The following is a 19,816-nucleotide window of genomic DNA, read 5'->3' on the forward strand; positions in this document are numbered from 1 at the left end:
AAGCAACCAAGATGTCTTTCAATAGGGGAATGGATAAAGAAACTGTGGTGCATTCAGATAATGAAATATTACTCAGTGCTAAAAAGAAATGAACTTTCAAGCCATGAAAGGACATGGTAGAATTTTAATCTAAGTGAAAAAAAGCCAATTTGAAATGGCTATGTACATATACAAAGATATAATTCCAACTATACAATATTCTGGAAAAGGCAAAACTATAGAGACAATAAAACAATCAGTGGTTGTTAAGGGTTAGGTGCAAGGGTGGGATGAATATGTAAAGCACAGAGGATTTTTAGGGCAGTGAAAGTACTCTGTGTGATGGATATATCAATATGTCATAGTAAATTTGTCCAAATCCACAGAATGTACAATACAATACAAAAAGTAAACTGTAATGCAAACTATGGACTCTGGGTGATAAAATGTGTGACTATAGATTTATCAGTTGTAGCAAATGTAATACTCTGGTGAAGAATGTTAATATTGGGGGAGAGCTGTGCGAGTGTCAAGGCTTCCCTGGTGGCCCAGATGGTAAAGAATCTGCCTGCAATGCAGGGGTCCTGGGTTCAATCCCTGGGTCAGGAAGATCCCCTGGAGGAGGAAATGGCTACCCACTCCAGTACTCTTTTCTGGAAAATGCCATGGACAGAGGAGACTGGTGGGCTATAGTCCATGGGGTTGCAGAGTCGGACACAACTAAGCAACTAACACAGAAAGATGCAAGTGTCAGGGTGGGAGGTATAAGAGAACTTTTTATACTTTGCACTCCTTTTTGCTGTGAATCTAAAACTTCTCTGAAAAAAAAAAAATAAAGTCTATTTTTCTTTAAAGCAAAGCAAAGTCCCCTTATAAGAGAATATCTATTCTTAAGGAGGAAAAAATGTGCACTGTTTGGAATATTATAACTATGTCCATGCTCTTCCTCCCTTGAGAAAATTGCTAAGTCTAACCTTAATCCCAAGATACAAGAATTACTGCTCAACAGTGCCTTCTTATTAGGTCTGTTACAGACAATCCTGGAAGAAGACCGAGGGAGAGAGAGGAGACAGAGAGACAGAGAACAAAGCCTTCCACCGAGTGTGAAACAGATTTTATAGAAGGTATAGCATTTCTTAGCTTCTTCTCTGCCTTCGTGACCATCTCTACTTGAAAATAACCTGCCTCAACAGTTGATTTCCTGAATATTGAATACTGATTTTGTTATTGCTGTTTTCCAAAGGAGTAATGGATTTTGAATGTATGTTAGGTAAACACTGATTTCATGAGTATACAGACAGTCAACAACTTATATACAGTGGGAGATCCTCTTTTACAGAAGAAGAGAATGAAAAAGACAAAGCTGGTTTATGCCGTGGAGGTCCGTATTTTTTCTCTTCTAAGAACCTACTTTCTTTTAGATTTCCCTTCCCCTGGATTTTCATTAATCTCATGAATGTACTTCTTAAGAATAAAAATGTCGGCAGACTCTGAATGGAGCAATTCCCTCAGCCCAGGAGAGATGATTTGTCTTATATGCTGAATTGTGTCCCCGTCCCTCATATATATGTTGAAATCCTAACTACTATACCTCAGAGTGTGACTATAATTGATTACAAGTTTTTAAAGAGGTAACTAAGCTAAAAATGAGGTCACTACAATGGGCCCTAATTCAGTCTGACTTGTGTCCTTTTAAGAAGAGGAGATCAGGACACAGATAAAGTAAGTCCAAGTGAAGACTCGGGGAGAAGACAGCCAAGGAGAGAGGTCTCGGAAGAAACCAATGCTGTCAACAACTTGATCTCAGACTTCCAGGTTACAGAACTGTCAGAAAATGCATTTCTGTTGTTTAAGCCACTCTGACAGTCTGTGACACTTTCTTATGGCAAACGAATACCATACATAAGAGTAAACCTTTGTGACTCCAGCACTCCCACAGTGCTTTGATCCAGAGCCTCTTAAAAGCAGATCTGACACTTGCTAACATAATTATAAAGAACCTATAGACTTCTTGAATTCATTCAACAAACACTTATTGAGCTTGTTCTGTGCATCAGGTACTGAGCTAAATGCAAGGAAAAAAGAGGAACACTCAAGAAGCTCAAGGGTAAAATAAGACCCCAAACCATCCTCCAGAATTCACAGTCTTAAAAGTAGACAGGCATATAAGGAGTTAATTTCAATGTGCGGTCACTGTTGGTGAGACTGTAGTATGCACAGCGTGCCACAGGTGAGGACCAAGGGCTATGGGAACTTCACGGGAAGGCAGGAGGGGTATCAAATAGGATGCCATACCTAGTCTAAGTCTTTAGTAAAAAGTAAAAGTGTGCTAAGGAGATGAGGGGAGAGAGACATTTCAATGACAGGAGTACCACAGACAAAGGTAGGAAATAGGAAAGTGGGTGGAATGTCAGGTGATGGATGAGAAGGCCAGGATAATTGGAGTTAGGATGATATGCGGGAGGCTGGGAGGAGGGACTGAAAGATTAGGGTCAGACCACAAAGAGTTGGGTATGCCAAATTTGGATTTTAACCTGAAAGCAGTGGGAAGCCACCAGAGATTTTTGCAGTGAAAAGTCATGATCAGACTTGCTCCGAGCATGATCTCTCTGGTAGCCTGGAGAATGAAATGGTTTGGGGAAAAGGTGGGCTGCAGAAAGACTGGATGGCAGGGAGGATGATAAAGCCTTAACTGAAGCAGTGGTTTGGGGGTGCAGAAAGCAGTCCTGCTTTAGAAATACCGCAGGGGTCTGGAAGCTTGCTCTATGGGGATTTTAACACTTCAACTTCTATGTGTGCTAGTATGGGAAAGGTGTTTCCAACTGTAAGACACTAGATAGTATTTATTTTTTCTGTACCAGATGTATAAATAAATATAAATATCATTGCTTCCTTAAACATACAGACATTATCATCTTAATAAAACACACAATATATTATTTACTTTTTAAGACTATAATTCAAAAGAGCTAAATTTCCTTGTGTTTTGTTTAAATTTGAGGATAATTGCTCTTTAAAAACATACAGTGTAACTGGATACAGGTAAAAATGAGTATCTTATTTCATCATAGTATATCTGGTGCATTTGTGATTCTTCTAAGTTGGAATTGCTGGAAAGTGTTTATTTGAGGCACTAGAAAACTTTGGAAAATACACTTGCCTAGCTCTGAGTTTTCTATTACCTATTTTGAGTAGTTTACTCAGTCTCACTAGGGCTCAGTTTTCTTATTTATAAAATAATACTCTTCTATATTATTCTAATAATATTAATTCTATACAATTATTATTTAATATTAAAAGTATATAATTCTAATAATATTTTAAAATAAATTTCTTATTTCTAAAGAGATAAATTTCTTGATCCTTAAAATTCCTTCTGTCTAAAATCCCACGAAGCTTTTTCTCCCAGAAGAAATACTGCTCTTGAATCTTTAAAGGCAATTTTTACGTTTTAAAAAGGATACTTTAAAATTTGCCAGAAAATAGTTCTTGGAAAGTATATAAATCTTGTTAGATGTTTGGAAATTAATTAAAAAAAATCTATCTGAAGCATTATGCACGATTAAAACATTACCATTCTTGGCACTCAGGGGAATGTACTTAAACCTCAGTAGGTTCAACTAAGTTTTAGAGTGAGTAACACAACGAACAAATGTACCTCTTGAAAGAAATATAAAGCTGAATAGGGTAAATACAACTGCAGGAAAATTAACAAGCCAGACGATTTCCTTTTCCCCTTCCTTGGGAAACCTGTATCTCTAAGGGGAAAAGGGCTCTTCTGGAAGAGAAAGGAGAGATTGGGAGGGAAGTTTCTCTGATTTCTTTATGCCCTGCCTGCTGATCTGTCTGCTTTCCTCTCCAGTTCTCGCTGTCTGATAAGGAATTGATTCTTCCACTCCTCTCCCTCCCTCCCTCCCTCCCTCCCTCTCTCTTCCTTCGCCCTCAGTCACGGTACTGTCCTAGCAAGTGATGCTGTCGGAGACAGGAGACGGGCACGGAGGAGGCACCGCCGCCGCCGCCGCGGGGCGGGAGAGCGTTTCCCAGCACCCGCGCCCCGCTCGGCCCAGAGCTCCCTCCTCGCGGCCACGGGCGCGGCTGCTGCCCCCGCGGTTTGAAGGTGGGCGCCGGCGACCCGGCTTTGGCTCCCGCCTCTAACTGCTCGGTCTCCGGCTGCGCGGGTCTCTCTTCCTGCCTCCCCGCCCGGGGCCGCCCGGGGCCCGCTGGAGGTGGGGAAAGGGCGCCGCGGGGAGAACGCGCCTCGCCGGCGGTGGAGACCGAGGCCGGCGGCCGGCATCCCCGCGCTCGGACCGCGGCCGGCGCGATGTCCAGCAAGGTCAGGAAGTGCAAGGAGCAAGCGAGGGTGACCTTCCCCGCGCCGGAGGAGGAGGAGGAGCAGGAGGGTGAGGACGAAGGCGCGGAGCCGCAGCGCCGCCGGCGGGGCTGGAGGGGCGTCAACGGGGGGCTCGAGCCGCGCTCGGCGCCCCCGCAGCGGGGACCGCGCGCCTACTGCCCGCCGCCCTTCTCCCCGGGGCCCGACATGTGAGTATCCGGCTGGCCCGCGGCCCGCGCCTCGGGCGGGGGGCGGGCAGGCGCGCCCCTGGCCGCCCCGCGCTGTGCCCCGGACCCCCAAAGTCCACCCTCCGTGGCAGTCCTATTCGGGGCAACTCGGGTGGGCGGTAGACCTAGGCCGGGGTCTCGCCCCTCTGGGTCCTGCTCTGTGGAGGGACTCCGGAGACGCCCGAAGGCGTGGCCGGGGTCTCGGTCCCGGCTGGAGCGCACGGACCAGCCCCGCGGACGGAAACAACGGGCGCCAGACACGCTGCCCAGTAAGCAGACGCCCGCTCTCCTACAACCGAGGATGCGCGCATCGCCGCCGGTGGTCTGGGGGCCTCGCGGAAAGTGTTCCCTGGGGTCCCCGAACTGCCCCCGGGAGGTCAGAGAAGGGGACGGTGTGCTTAGGCCCCGGCGTTCAGCGTGGAGCCACCCCGGGAACCTGAGTCCCTTCCGACGCTCCTGGCCGTCGGGAGTGGGGAGAAAGGAGCGGACGGTGTGTGGGTGGAAGGTCTGTCTGTCCGGGCGCGGCTTTCCCCGACCGTCCATTCACAGCTGGGGCTAACCTGGAGCCGAAGCCCAGTGGGTCTCCCCCGGGAGAGTGAGCGCGGGCCGCCGCGGGAACCGCCGTAGATCTACTTGGTTGGCGTTCCCTGGCGGCTTAGGGTCAGTAGCTGTTCCTTTTTTTTAAAGGAAGGTAGAGGTCCGCGCTTTAATGAGTGAGTAAGAACAACTTTTCTTCATTTCCAAATCTTGGAAACAGCCTCTCTGAGACGCAGAGAGGATGAAGAAGAAAGTAGTTAGTTTTATAGGGTGCATGCTCTCTTTCTTTTGTCACGTACCTTGGACGTGTCGCGGGGTTACTGTCTTTTTAGGAAGAACGCACAGATAGGTAGAGACCTTGGGGCCGGTCTTTGCGGGCGGCGCTAACCGCTTGGGCCGGGGAAGGGGGTTCTCCCGGGAAGGGACGGAGGTTCCGCAGCGCCCCCTGCTGCCCGCGAGCTGCACAGAGCTAGGGTGTGAAGCTTCTGCGGCGACCTCGACCCGGCAGGATAGTGCAAGGCTGAGCAGGTCTGGGTCCGCTCCTAGCTCGGCTGGACCGGCCTAATTAAAAAGAGAACTCAGTGGCTGGGAAAGGCTTCTGATTTTAAATGAACGACGCATCCCAACGTGGCTTAGTTATTGCTGAAGATTACCTGGAGTGGAAATGGCCCAGGGAATGGACGGAAGGTAGGTCCTTTGAGATTAAAGCCCCGGCTAGCTCGCTTCCTCGTCTCCCCTAAGGTTTTAAGACATTGTCCATATTCCCTTTTGCCAGTTTGGTTTTTAGAACCCAACTCAATTTCTTGATTCTTACATTTTTTTTTCTTTTGTCTTAAATCCACACTAAATGGGACACCAGAGCGCGCTTGTCTGAGAAAGTAGGGCGAAGCAAAGATTACACTCTTTGCTTTTTGAAGCTTGAGGTCAATCACTCAAAGCGCTGGGACAAATTCTAATGTAGACTTGCTGTCTAACTGGTAATAGAACATCTTTCCTGGCTATCTGCTGACTTTACATAACTCAACAGGTAAATGTTGTCGTATATTTACTTTGTAAAGCGGCTGAAAAGACTGTCATGTGAAGGAGATACCATTAATAAACGTTGCTTCTAAAGGTAGAGCCGCAAGCACTTCATGTTTTTTTCCAGGCCTGTCACGTGGTAATAGCAGAGACTAACTGGATATTTGTAGCAGAGATTAGCTGTTTATTCCAACTTTGAGTGGAATATGGCCACAGTTTAATAGCTCAGACAGTGAACACAGCCCCAGGATGAAATTGGAGGATACCCAGTCTATCAAAGACCCAGGGTCATTTTCAGTAGGCAGAATAGAACAGCCGAATTTAACAGTCAGAGGGATGCTGAGGGTAGAATCCTGCTTTTACCAAAAAGATTCCTTGACATAACCCTTTTGCTCATTTCACTGCTCCATGCTCCAGTATTCCATTTGGGAATTTTAAATAGACTGACTCGGGGGAATAGTGTCATCCGCTATATCACTAGCAAGAGGTTTTTTTTTTTTTTTTAATTATCCTTTGATAAAATTCTTGATGTAGCCACTGATTCAAGCCAAGACTTCCCTTTTCCCAATTGTTTGCAAACCTAGGAACAAGTAGTATACCATTTGCATGATTAATTCAGCCTCAAAGTTTTTAAAAATATTTAATGAACTCCAAAAGCATTTGAAGTCAGTTCTTGTGAGTTTTAATCTGAAGACATTCCTTAAACATTTACATGTGCAAAGTTCAGACTAGGTACAGCAAGCCACAAAGATGAGTATGGCAACTTTACTGCACTCAAGGAGTTTAAAATCTCGTAAGGGAGAGGTGGAAATGAAGCTGGGCGTAAATAATTATGCTATTAGACTAGAATGAGTGCATAAATACATACATATGAGGAGAGAGCTCTGCAGAGTGAAGTGCCAAGAGGAAATGGATAACATAAGATTGTGGAGAAATCAAGAAAACCTTTTATGAGCCTGAAAAGGTAAATAAGATTGGAGGCAGAAAGAGAGTGGGCAGTTAATTCAAGCACCCCACCCCACTTCACCCACTATTCCAAAGTGCCTGGCATGTCCAGGGAATGTTGAGGGAATATTAAGTTTTACTGGAACATAGATTATGTGTAAGACAGCAGTGAGATTTAGCTGGATGTATTAGTTTGGGGCATTAATGTATAGGATCTTCTATATCATGGAGAGGCAATAGGGAGTCATTGATTGTTTCAGAGCAGCAAAGGTTTGATCCAAGTCATTCTGAGAAGGGGATGGATTGAAGTGGCAATTGGCAGAATGTGAGTAAATACCTTAGAAAACTACTGTGGCTTTCCAGGCTGAGATTAGGATCTGTGATAGTGTAGGACTGGTGGGATGGAATAGGGAGAGATAGGAAGGGGGGATACACAGAAAGAATCTATGGAAATTTGCCTATCCATGAGGGGTTTAAAGAGAAAGCAGGGTCAGAGGTGACTTTGTGATTTTGATGTAGATGACTAAGATCATGATGTCACTGTTGAAAAAAAAGAAACTAAATGATCTGACTTTTCAGATAATTTTCAAATACATGTCAAACAGGAAGAAAGGAATGTAAGTTTAAAGCTTGAGAGAATTTGAGAGTCTGCTGTCTGATGGGAATTGTTTTTAAGTTGTGTAAATTCATGATATTACCCAAGGAAGGAGTTCGAAGAGAGAAACAAAGGAAGCCTGAGTTAGTTTTCTGAGAGAAATTTCTTTGTTTAGAGGGGCAAAAAGAAAGAGTAGCAAGCAAAAGACACGGAAAAAGATGAAGCAGCAGGTGGTACAAAAGCGAGGCTGCCCAGAGAGAAGAATTTCAAGAAAAGGGAAGAATAGTAAGGCGAAGTCCCTTTGTGGTCCACCTGAAACTATCACAGCTATTGTTAATCAGCTATATGCCAATATAAAATAAAAAGTTTAAAAATAAAATGAAAAGGTAAGAATTGACCCACGGTTGGCAAACACTTGGTAAATCAAGAGAGGAACTTGGTGGGAATTACCTAGTGGCCCAGTGGTTAGGATTTGCTGTCAAGGGCCAGTGTTCGGTACCTGGTTGGGGAACAAGCTGAATAGCTTGGCCAAAAAAAAAAAAAGAGAGAGAGAGAGAAACTTTCTGAGTCTACTTTTAGTAAGAAGACTCATCCCTTACACTGTAACGTACATGCACAAAACCATTAGATTTCTCAGCAGTGTTATCTTGAAGAGAGAAGGCTTCTGCAAGAGAGGATTCTGGGGAATTCCCTGGTGGTCCAGTGGTTAGGACTCAGTGCTTTAGCTGCTGTGGCCCTAGTTAAATTCCTGGTCTGAGAACTAAGATCTCGCAAGCAGCTAGGCCAAAAAAAAAAACAAACCAAAAAAACAGCAATGAACATACTTTAAAAAAAAAGAAGAAAAGATTCTGTTTAGTTTTTCTTGGAAGACATGCTGTCAAAAATTTGTCATAATAAAAGCTGTAATTTGTATTTATGTAATACCTCATGCTGTTATTTATATGAATTAACTTGAATCACACCTCTTTAAAGCAGGTTTTATCATTTGGCAAATGAGGAAACTGATACATAGTGAAGTCAAGTCAGTTTCTAAAGATTAATTAGTAAATCAATAACAGAGCTTCTGTATTCTATAGAGTATTATTAACTATAGTCCCCACATTCTACATAAGATCTCTAGGCTTATTCATCCTACATAACTGAAACTTTGTACACTTTGACCAACATCTCCCCAATTTTCCCACCTTCCAGCCCTTGGTAACTATGGTTCTACTCTCTGCTTCTATGTATTTGACTTTTTAAGATTCCACATATAAGTGAGATCATGCAGTTTTATTTTTTTTCCCTGTGCCTGGCTTATTTCACTTAGCCTAATGTCTTCCAGATTCATCCATGTCACAAATTGCAGTATCTCCTTTGTTGAGGTGAAATAATACTGCATTGCATACATATATACCACAGTTTCTTTTTCCATTCATAGTCTATGACACTCTGTGTCCGTATTTTGGCTGTTTGCTAAGAGGGTAGATTTCAGGGTTTCTCATTAATACACACCCCAAAGATAACTGTGTGAGGAGCTAGATATGTTCATTACTTTGCCTGTAGTAAACACAGAGGTTAAGAGCACCAACCCCCACCCCCTGCCGCCACAGTCTGAAATCCACATATAACTTTTGACTCCCCCTGAAACTTACTATAGTCTACTCTTGACCAGAGCCTGGCAGATAACAAAGACATTGTTTATGTGTACAAAATACACATATTTTCTATGTTTTTTATTATACAATTGTATTCTTCAATAGGTGCTGCAGTGGTAAAGAATCTGCCTGACAATGCAGGAGATGTGAGTTCGATCCCTGGGTCAGGAAGATCCCCTGGAGAAGGAAATGGCTAGCCCACTCTAGATTTCTTGCCTGACAAATTCCATGGACAGAGGAGTCTGGAGGGCTTCAGTCCACGGGGTCACCAAAGTTGGACATGAGGGAGTCACTGAGCACACACAGGCACTCATTCTTCAGGAGAATGAGTTAGAGCAAGAAGATGTTATCAAGAAAGAGCCTATTATGCCGAGTGAAATAAATCAGAGAAAGACTAATATTGTATGTTAATGCTCATATATGGAATCTATTAATAGAAAGATGGTACCGATAAACCTCCTTGCAGGACAGCAATGGAGACACAGACATAGAGAACAGACTTGTGGACACAGGCAGGGAAGGAAGGGGGGGACGAATCGAGAGAGTAGCATTGAAACATATACGTTACCACGTGGAAAATTAGATAGCCAGTGGAAATGTACTGTATGATCCAGGGAGCTCAAATCTGATGCTTTGTGGTAACCTGGAGAGTTGAGATGGGGTTGGAGGTGGGAGGAAGGTTCAAGAGGAAGGGGACATATGTATATCTGTGGCTGATTCATGTTGTTATGTGGCAGAAACAAACGCAAAATTATAAAGCAATTATACTTCAATTAAAAATAAATTAATTTTTTTAAAAAAGCATAAGGAAAATTTACATTTACAGTATTGCACTATATGTATTGACACCATGCTTGTGTTGTCTGTTTACAAAATTAACCATCTATCAGTACCTACAAGTGTTGTCTTATACAAAATACTGTAGACGTTCTATGTATTACTAACACTGGATATCAAAAATGAATAAATAATGTGAAAAAAATTCATGTTTATTTGCAGGTGTAATGATTCCTGCATTGATAACAAAGAAGCAGCAATGTGATTGCTTTTAGGGTAGCCTGATGTAATTGATACAGCTGCTTCACAGTAGCTCAGCCTATTGGCTAAAGAATGAACCATTGCAAACATTTTATGGCATACAATATCACTGTGACATCTTCATGATACAGTATTGGAAACATGATTTGTTTATTTATTTATTTATTTTTTTTATTTGTTTTTTTTAAAACCACTTAACTGATGATAGGCTGCTGCAGTTTCTCCAACTGGAAGAGAGGAAGGGAGAGAGACAGGGGCATACTATATGATAATGTAATTCTTTGAAAGCAGAGTTATAAAGCAGTAACAAAACTAACATTATTTTTATTAAATATATTTAAAGTATATAATTATTTAAGCATATGATAATTAAATGTCACTCACCTTATGCCTACTTAAGGGATAGACTAGTATTTACATACATCGTATGCTTTCATGACATACCTAACTTTTTCTTAGTTTTTTCAGTATTTCCAAGCTACAGAGTTCAGAAGTTTTCTTTTTTCAAATTGTCACAAATCTCCAAATCGTTTTCCAATATACTTAAAAAAAAATATGTGTACAAATGGACCTGCACAGTTCAAACCTATGTTGTTCAAGGGTCCACTGTGTATGTATATCAAATCCTATTATTATACACCATAAATGTATGCAATTTTTATTTTGAAAATTATATAAAATAAAGCTACAGAGTGATTAGAAGATTTAAAAAATACCAGAGTGTCTGATGCTCAGCTTTGATAGAAAATCTGAAGATGATCACACAATGCCTTGTAACTCAGATTATTTACTTGAATGTTAGTTTCTGTGGTGCTGGCCCATGACAGTCTTTCAACCTAGGCTTAGCTTGGCTGTCACTGGAGAATCTCCAGAGGAATTCCAGAGGAATTTGGACTTTAAGGACTAAAGTCAGACTAGCATTGTTAAGGAAGAGCCAGGTTTCTCTTTAGTTATAATTGTCAAGAATAGCACAGCACGGCATTAGATTTGTTCAGTCGCTTAGTCGTGTCCGACTCTTTGTGACCCCATGGGCTGCAGCACGCCAGGCTTCCCTGTCCTTCACCATCTCCTGGAGCTTGCTCAAACTCATGTCCATTGAGTCAGTGATGCCATCCAACCATCTCAGATTCTCTGTGGTCCCCATCTCCTGCCTTTAATCTTTCCCAGCATCAGCGTCTTTTCCGGGGAGTTGGCTCCTTGCATCAGGTAGCCTAAGTATTGGAGCTTCAGCTTCAAGCAGTAGTCCTTCCAATGAATGTTAGACTTGAGACCTTTAATAATCTGAAATTTTGAGTTGTATTTTTAGTTTGTCCCATAGAGCAGTAATTTCACTATATATAATACAGAGTCATTTTGCTGGTTTGTTGTAAATTATTTTTTCTTGCTTGCTTACTTCACTTCAGACGTGTCAGACTCTTTGCGACCCTATGGACTGCCAGCCAGGCTCCTCTGTCCATGGGATTCTGCAGGCAAAAAAACTGGAGTGGTTGCCATTTCCTTCTCCAGGGTATCTTCCTGACCCAGGGATCAAACTCCCCTCTCTTGTATCTCCACTAGCGCCACCTGGGAAGTCCAAAATTACTTTTGTATAATATCAAAGTAATGCATGAATACAGTTTTAAAACTTAATGCCTAAAAAAAAAAAAAGGCTTATAATATCAACAGCAAGCCCGTGACAATTCCCTGTTTTTTTTTCCTTTTTTCTTCCTGTCCCCTCCATTTCATTACACTTAAAACTCCTTCAAGGATCGCATGCTTGTATTCATGTGTTTTAGATAGCATCATTGTTCTCAGGTGAACATTTCACTCACTTATAACTTTTATTCTCCCCCATCCTCCCATCACATGATTTATCACAATCTGTGGTTAATAATTCATTATGATGATCATGTAATTATTATTCACTGCAGAGTCAAGTAGTATAGTATAATTGCATTTCTTTTCTTTTATAATTAGTTGTCTTTCTTGGCATATTTTGTCTATCTTGTTCTTTCCTTTTCAGCGAAATCCTTTAGTTTCTGTGTGTTTTTTCTGGAGACATCCCTTCTAAAACCCTCTGACTTGGTTTGTCATTTTTAATTCTTTTTTTATTCTTCAGGAAGCTTTTAGATTGAGCTATTCGTTAGTGTTGTTCTGAAATGTCTAAATGATGCCTTGATATGAGTCTTTTTTAATTCAGTGAATGCTTCATTGATAAACCCTTTCAGTATTTGGATATTATGCCCTTCAGTTTGGAGAGGTTTTCTTGTATTATTCCTTTTATTATTCCTATGCACTATTTTCATATTTCTTCCTTCTTTCTGGAATTTCTGTTATTTGGATTTTGGATCTCCTGGACTGATCCCCTAGTTTTTGTATCTCTTCTACGATTTTTTCTAGCAATTGTCTTTTCTGTTCTTTCTGAGATATTTCCTTGACTATATTTCCCAACTTTCACTGAGTTTTTTTCCCCATTTTATCTATTATATTTTTAATCTCTAAGAGCTCTTTTTGTCTAATGAGTATTTCTTTGTTATAGCTTTCTGTCTTATTTCAGAGATGAAATATTTCTTTTTTTTTAATTTTTCAAGGGAAAAAGGATTGGGAGATAATAAACCTGGCTGTTAATATTCTAGAACTGGCCGGGGATCTCCCTCCCTGTTCTTAGGTTCCTAGCCTCCCCTGGGCCTGGTATCTCCACATTTAGAGAATCTCTGCTACTATTTCTCCAGAGATTTGGTATCTTATATTTCTTATAGGGATGTGGGAGGATTGTCACTTGATCATATCAGTTGGAGGTCAGCGATCTAGGGGGAGGGTTACTACACACCGCTTACACAAAATTTTAGCTCATTCCTCCATTTTAGGCTCCTGCCTTGTCTCTTGTGGGATTTCTTTTACCTTTAATTTCCTAGTCTTTTCTGGTATTGACTGGACCGGCTTGCTTTTTGTTACAAGCACTCTGGTTGCACCTTCCTTCTCTCTGTCAAATCACTCACCATTTTTCCGACTTATCTCTTTTTCATATATTGTAGTACTTCTGATTTCATGGAAGATGAAATTTGTGTTTTTTGTTCTCTGTGTTGTTTAGGGGGGGTAATTTTCAAGAGGTGAAGGGGTGAAGAAGGCCTTTATTCCATCATCTTTTTTTTTTTTTTTATTCTTTTTTTTTTTTTTTTTTCCATCATCTTGAAAGCAAACATCCCTACCGTTGTGTTTTAGGTATTCATTTTAAGCCTAAGTGAAGACAGAATTATTAACAGGTCCAAGATTGAAGAAGGAAGATTAATTAATTTTTAAGACTAATTATGACTGATCTTGTTAGACTAATGGAGTAAACAGTAATCTTTTTTTTTTTTTTTTAACAGTAATCTTTATAGTGTGATCTGTCAGTCATCTGAAGTGCCCCACCTGAAATCACCTTAGAACCACACTCCCCAAATTTAACTGATGTACAGTGTTTTGAAGAAGAAAAGAATGTCTGAGTCGAAAAGGACTTCATCTAGTCGGGTATCTTCTTAAACAAGTTGAAAAACTGAAACTGGAGGTCAACATTGAATTCACGGCAGTCCCAGGCCTTCTGAAATCTCCAGTTCCCTTCGCTGTTTTGTTTACACTGTGGGCTTGGGTTAAGCATTTCTGTCTTCCTCAGAGAAATTTGAGAGGCATTTACTCCTAGGAGGAGCAGCCCAGAAAATTAAGTATTAACTCATTTATGAGATTCAATTAATTCATCATTTCAATTTGACTACTGATGGCAGACCAACTGGAGAAAGTTTGTAAGCTCAGCAGGAGAATTTAGAACGGGGCAGAGAGAGAGGAGATAAGAATGTCTCAAGGAACAGTTGACCCCTGCCAAATGTCACTGATAGGGTTCTCTTTTCTTAACATCTAGGAGGTGAAAGGATCCTGGACATCATCTGAAGACTAGGTTAGAACTTCAGGAGTTTTTCATTACTGTGCTAGGGTAGCAGATGTCTGTCTATTCATGTTTTCTCCTTGTAAAACTTCACAGGAAATGTAATGGGAGGAAAACTGCTTTTGCAGAGCTCTCTGCTCTCCATAGGAAGGAATGCTTTCAACTTCCTGGCTCACGGGTGAGGTTGCCCTCATCAGGCAGTCAACACCACAGCGTCAGTCTGGCAGGGGAGCCAGATGAATGGCCTATGGAGGGTGTACAAAGAGGAATCTGGCCCCAGACAAAAGGTCCGGAGTTGGGAACTAGGGCTGCCGACTTAACACTTACGTATAAGGGGCTCAGAAGTGACTTTATGAGATTAATTAGGATTGTTATAGCATTTTTTTTTTAAATTTAGCATCTAGGTTGGGGATATTTGTCTACACTTATCTAGTCAAAAAAAGTCCCTGTTCAAAAGAAAACTCCCTTTTCTTTGCACTATTCAAATAATTGGTGACAGTATGAATTTAGTCCTAGAATAAACCTTTTTTAAAAAATGAGAATTAAATGTCCACAGGTACATGACCTGTGAAGGAAAGAGCATGACAGTACTAAATATTTTACACCAGTTTTGCATTTCTGTATACATTTTGTCAAATAGGACTGATGTATATGGATTTTCTGTTGAAAACTAGATCTCAGGGTGATGAGATGGGAGCAAAAATCTAAAAACCTCAGACTTTTGACTTCGGATATGGATGATAATGGTAGAAAACAAGATCTTTTTGCTTTTAATAACATTAGAGGTTTATATATATATAATTGATAGTGACTGATATAAATAGACAAATATGAACTTCCCTTGGGTCAGTAGAGGTTTTTTATTTTATTATTGAGTTCATTATTGTCTCAATTCTTGTTCAGTTATAGACTGAATTTGTATTTCACGTCTAATTTCATTGTCACTGGTCTTCCTGAAATAATAAAAATTTGTCTTCGAAAATATTGAGTTTTATGAATGAGTTTGGTTTTGAAGATAAGCTTAATTATTAACTATAAGAGCTCACTAATTCTAAGATGTATCCTCTGTTTGCCCTCAGATTATCCTGACAAAACAACTTTATGTAAGATTGAAATCAAGAGCTATAAGATTCATCAGTTACTTTTTGCAGTGTAATTAAGAATTAAGTGCGATTAAGCAGAAATCTGCTTTTAAAGAAGAATGATTGTTTATGTTACTTTAATTCCTGAGAATTAGTTTATGTTAAAGTTTTCGCAGTGTTCTTTTTTATAGAAGAATTACTCCAAATTCCCCTCCACCACTGCTTCCACACATTATTTCATGTGAAGGGTATTCTTTAATCTGAAGAGTGTCCGCTTTCAAAGCCTTCAGTCTTAAATACTGATTTAAGCACACATATATCTACGTCTCCAACAGATAGATATTCATTAGTCACGTACTAACAGCCAGGCCTACAGAAATACAGGTTTTTCTGCTGAAGCATTAACATGTTACAGTTATTGTTGAGGAGACTGGCATGAAAGCAAACAATCATAAAGCAACTCAATAGTCAGTTCAGTGGAGTTACACACAAAATGTGGTTCCTGGAAACAGAAACATCTACTTTCTAGAAGGCATTTACTTGAATGTTTTGGGGGGCACATATGTTTAAGAAGAATCACCAAGAACTCTTGTAGGCAGTGGTTAGGGGTCCTTACCTCTGCTCCCAGCGGACCATTGGAGGGAACAACACATTCTTAAATGGTTTTTTGCTTTTCTGGTCTCAGCTGCTCAAGCGTCAGTGACCCTTGAGAGGACAGGGAGCTTTCCTGAGAGGACAGAGAAAGTGATGAAGAGCAGAGATGGGAGCTTCCCTCCAACAAAGCTTCTTGTCTCCGACTTAGTCCCTAGGACATGTACCAAAATTAGCAGATGTCTAATAGATTTATTAAAATGATACATGGAGAATTCTGAAGATAACACTGGCCAACAGAAACTCTCAGGGATTAATTACAGTGGAGACTCAAATATCTCTCCCGACCTGTAAGTGCTGGAATCTCCACATGTTAACTGTTTTCTGGGGTGGGAACCCTTAGACTTGGAAGTGATGCTTTCCTATTTCTGAAATGGAGTGCCTCATCCTGCTTCCGGGACGACGTGCTGTTGAGCGCCCTTGGTGGCGGTAGATGCAGGCTGAGGAGGAGGCGGTGTGGGACCCGGCAGCAGCCGCAGCGCTGTCCCCTGCACGAGACGCTCGAGCCGAGTGGGCCCCTTCCCTCCAGCCTTGCACGCTGGTGCTCTTGGGGCTTCTCAAGTTCAGAGCGTCCCCCCCACTCTACTTCTTCGCCTCCTCAATACACAGAGTAAGAGATTTTCCAAACGTTTTGTTTTTGATGACATTATCGAGGCTGTCAGATGCCCTTTCCTTTTTCCAGACACACTCACGTGTAGGCACAGAGTGTAGCTCTCCGGTGTCTCCAGGGGCAGTTGCATTGACCGACAGGTGGCGTGTGCCAGGGGGACTGTGCGGTGTGTCTATAATTTTAACTTTTCATCTCTGACTGTCTTGTCATTAGTGCCTGCTGCTTCCCACCTTCATTACTACTTCCAATTATCACCATCCCCAATACGAGAACTACCATGGTGGTTGCTCTCTAACACCTGTCCCCCCTCCTCTGTGCTCTTCTCACTACTTATCTTCCAAGGCTCCTTCTACTATTTTTTTTTTGCCCTTCACAGAAGGACAGACTGGAACCTAGCCGGTGGGCACCTTCTGCTTCTTTAGTGTGGTGAACGAAATAGTTAAAGCAATTTGACTGTTATTCTTACTGCTTTAGCTCACACTGGTGATGGGGTTTACTTTGCTAGATGGATTGAGTAGCTGGTTAATTCTTAACATCATTTAAATAAAAGATTTGAGGTGACTTCTTTACTAGTGTTCATTTGTTGCTGAGTGCTAAAGAATTTGTGATTCAATCCAAAGAGCCATTTTAGAAACTGTTTTCATAGAACCAAAGTTTTCCAGCACACAAGCTAAACACATATTTTTCTAAGAATTTTTTTGGGGGGGATGTAGAGAAGGCAATGACACCCCACTCCAGTACTCATGCCTTGGAAAATCCCATGGACAGAGGAGCCTGGTAGGCTGCAGTCCATGGGGTGGCTAAGAGTCGGACATGACTGAGCGACTTCACTTTCACTCTTCACTTTCATGCATTGGAGAAGGAAATGGCAACCCACTCCAGTGTTCTTGCCTGGAGAATCCCAGGGATAGGGGAGCCTTGGTGGGCTGCCGTCTATGGGGTCGCACAGAGTCGGACATGACTGAAGCGACTTAGCAGCAGCAGCAGCAGACCGTTTTTAAAATCTTTATTGAATTTGTTACATTATTGTTTCTGGTTTTTATGGGTTTGGGGGGTGCAGAGGGTTAGGCCACAAGGCACGTGGGATCTTAACTCCATGACCAGAGATCAAACCCACACCCCTTGCTTTGGAAGGCAAAGTCTTAACCATTGGACCACCGGGGAAGTTCTTAAACATGCATTAATAGTGTTATTTTGATTTGCAACTTGTTATTCATTTTTCTTGTTCCCTAGAGACAGCATGGTAAAGTAGAGAAACACTACTGAGGGAGCCTCTGAACTCTCACTTCTCTTTCTTTCAGCGACCTTAAGGAAGCTAATGTTCTGAGTAAGTCACTTTATCTGTAGAATTAGCATCAGCTGACAAGTATTTTTGAACATATAATGCGCTATATCAGGCACTATGGAGGTGGCTAAGAAGTGTGAAAAATTAGGAAGTATAGGGCATTTATTCTCAATCAAACTTAGGGGACATGAATATCACAGGAGACAAAATCAAGGAGTGGTGGGGGGGAAGTATAGGTTTATGGGCAGATTAGCAGTAATACAAAAGGTCAGACTGAAATGGTCCAGAATAGTTTCAGAAAGGTTCCAGAGTGAACAGAAGATTGCAGGTCTTCTAGTTATTAATCCTGTGAAGTTTTACCCTCTGTTTTCAGAGGTGTGATGCAAGCTGGACCACAGAAGGTAGGAGGGATTTGAATTGATGAAGGGCCAAAATAAGAGTATGCCCAGGATGGAAACAAAAGGAACACCCCAGAGGCAAGTGTAGCAGGAACAAGGCAGCTGAATGACTTGGATGGGCATGTAGTGACATGTAGCCCGCAGAACAGGCCTTTCCCCTGAGCGTCCCACCTGCTGACAAGGGGAGAAAGAAGGTGACCGGATGTTCAATCTATGGGTTAAATTAGTTTTTCAAACTCTGTTTTGTTTTTTGCTTGCTAACAGACACGTATTCTCATTCAACAAGTGAATGAAACAATCAGTAAATTAAGCAGTTAATTAAGCAATTATGTAAGTTAATAAGAAGGGAGGGCATGCCCTACATTATCACAGGGATGTAGTCAACTAGGACAGTGTCTTCCTGGGCCGTGAGCTGGTGTCTAAGGGACCTTTGCTTATGGATTCCTCCCTGCGGTCTCCTTGCGGTCTCTTTCTGGTCCGCATGACCATCCCTGCTTCAGGGCACTCAGGAGAGATGCTGTGAGGCCAGTTTCATTCATCTTAGTTTGATTCTATAAGTTTGTTTACTTGGGTAAGATTGCTCATGTTCTTGGTAGAATGCTTTACCTCCTGAGCTACCGGAGAAGCCTTTGCTCATGTTCTTGGAAAGCTGCTCCTTCCCCTGCTCTTCTCAGTAGCATCTGGCCTTTGGGGAAGGGGAGTTTATGTGTCCCTTGGAGGGGCGAAAGGGTGGGATTCTCTGACTCTTGGTCTCTAGGCATTGTTCATTATCTGTTCGGGTGCTGCTTTATCAGTGGCAGTGACTTGATCTTGGCTGACTTGCCTTTGCCACCCGGATGTGCCCTCTGGCGTGTGTGGTTTCAGCTCAGCTCCTGGGGCTACAGAGCTCTCATAACCGCTGCAACATCGTCTCACAGTACCAGCGGTCATCTCTAGTCTTGGTGCAGGCTCCCTGGCTGTCAGTGCAGCGTCCACACTACATGGGAGCTGAGGGTGGCTCGAGAAAGCCCAAACCATGCCCTGCGTAACCAGGCAGGACTGTTCTGATCTCCAGATCAAACCAGCGGGTCAAGAATCCCCCCCACCCTCAGGGGTTCCTCACTAATTGGATCCACACCTTGGCTCTGACTTCCTTTCTGTTATTTCTTTCTCTCCCAGGAGAGTAAGCATCGTGGCTTTACTGTTAAAAGTGGGAGATCTACCCTGTCTACATGATGAGAGCAGTCAGGGATCAGGTTCTGTCAGAATTCATTAGAGACTTAAAGGAACTAAGCAAATCCTTGCTCAAGACAATTTCCCCTTTCCCAGATTCTGCTTGCAAAATCCCATTTTTCTTGCAAAAAACCCCCAAGACTTAAACATAACCTTACTCCCTCTATGTGCACTCCTCCTCTAAAGTTTATCTTATTTTCCCCTAAATCCACCCAACTCCATTCTCCACCTTTTACCTCCAAGGCTGAAGCAAGATGTCCCAAGTTAACCAGGGCCAAGATCTTTAAAAAGATCTTGCAAAAGAGAAAAGCTCCTTGCTAATTTTTCAAAAAATATCCTTGATGGTATAGGAATACCATTGATAGAACCAAA

At 42.1% G+C, this 19,816-nt stretch overlaps 1 protein-coding gene across 4 annotated transcripts in view; it reads left to right on the forward strand.

The window, feature by feature from the left end:
- Positions 1-3,959: 3,959 nt before the first annotated feature.
- Positions 3,960-19,816, forward strand: part of TRPC3 (transient receptor potential cation channel subfamily C member 3) — a 71,453-nt gene continuing 55,596 nt past the window's right edge. For 2 of the 4 annotated variants that reach the window (XM_043487254.1, XM_043487276.1), the window contains exon 1: positions 3,961-4,518. In XM_043487254.1, the coding sequence (XP_043343189.1) occupies positions 4,301-4,518 (218 nt within the window). In that variant the 5' untranslated portion in view covers positions 3,961-4,300. Of the gene's footprint in view, positions 4,519-5,604; positions 5,761-19,816 lie in introns of those variants that run through there. The other 2 variants (XM_043487265.1, XM_043487282.1) reach the window with 2 other exon arrangements.

The sequence above is a fragment of the Cervus canadensis genome, chromosome 1 (assembly GCF_019320065.1).
Source record: "Cervus canadensis isolate Bull #8, Minnesota chromosome 1, ASM1932006v1, whole genome shotgun sequence".
NCBI classification, from domain to species: Eukaryota; Metazoa; Chordata; class Mammalia; order Artiodactyla; family Cervidae; genus Cervus; species Cervus canadensis.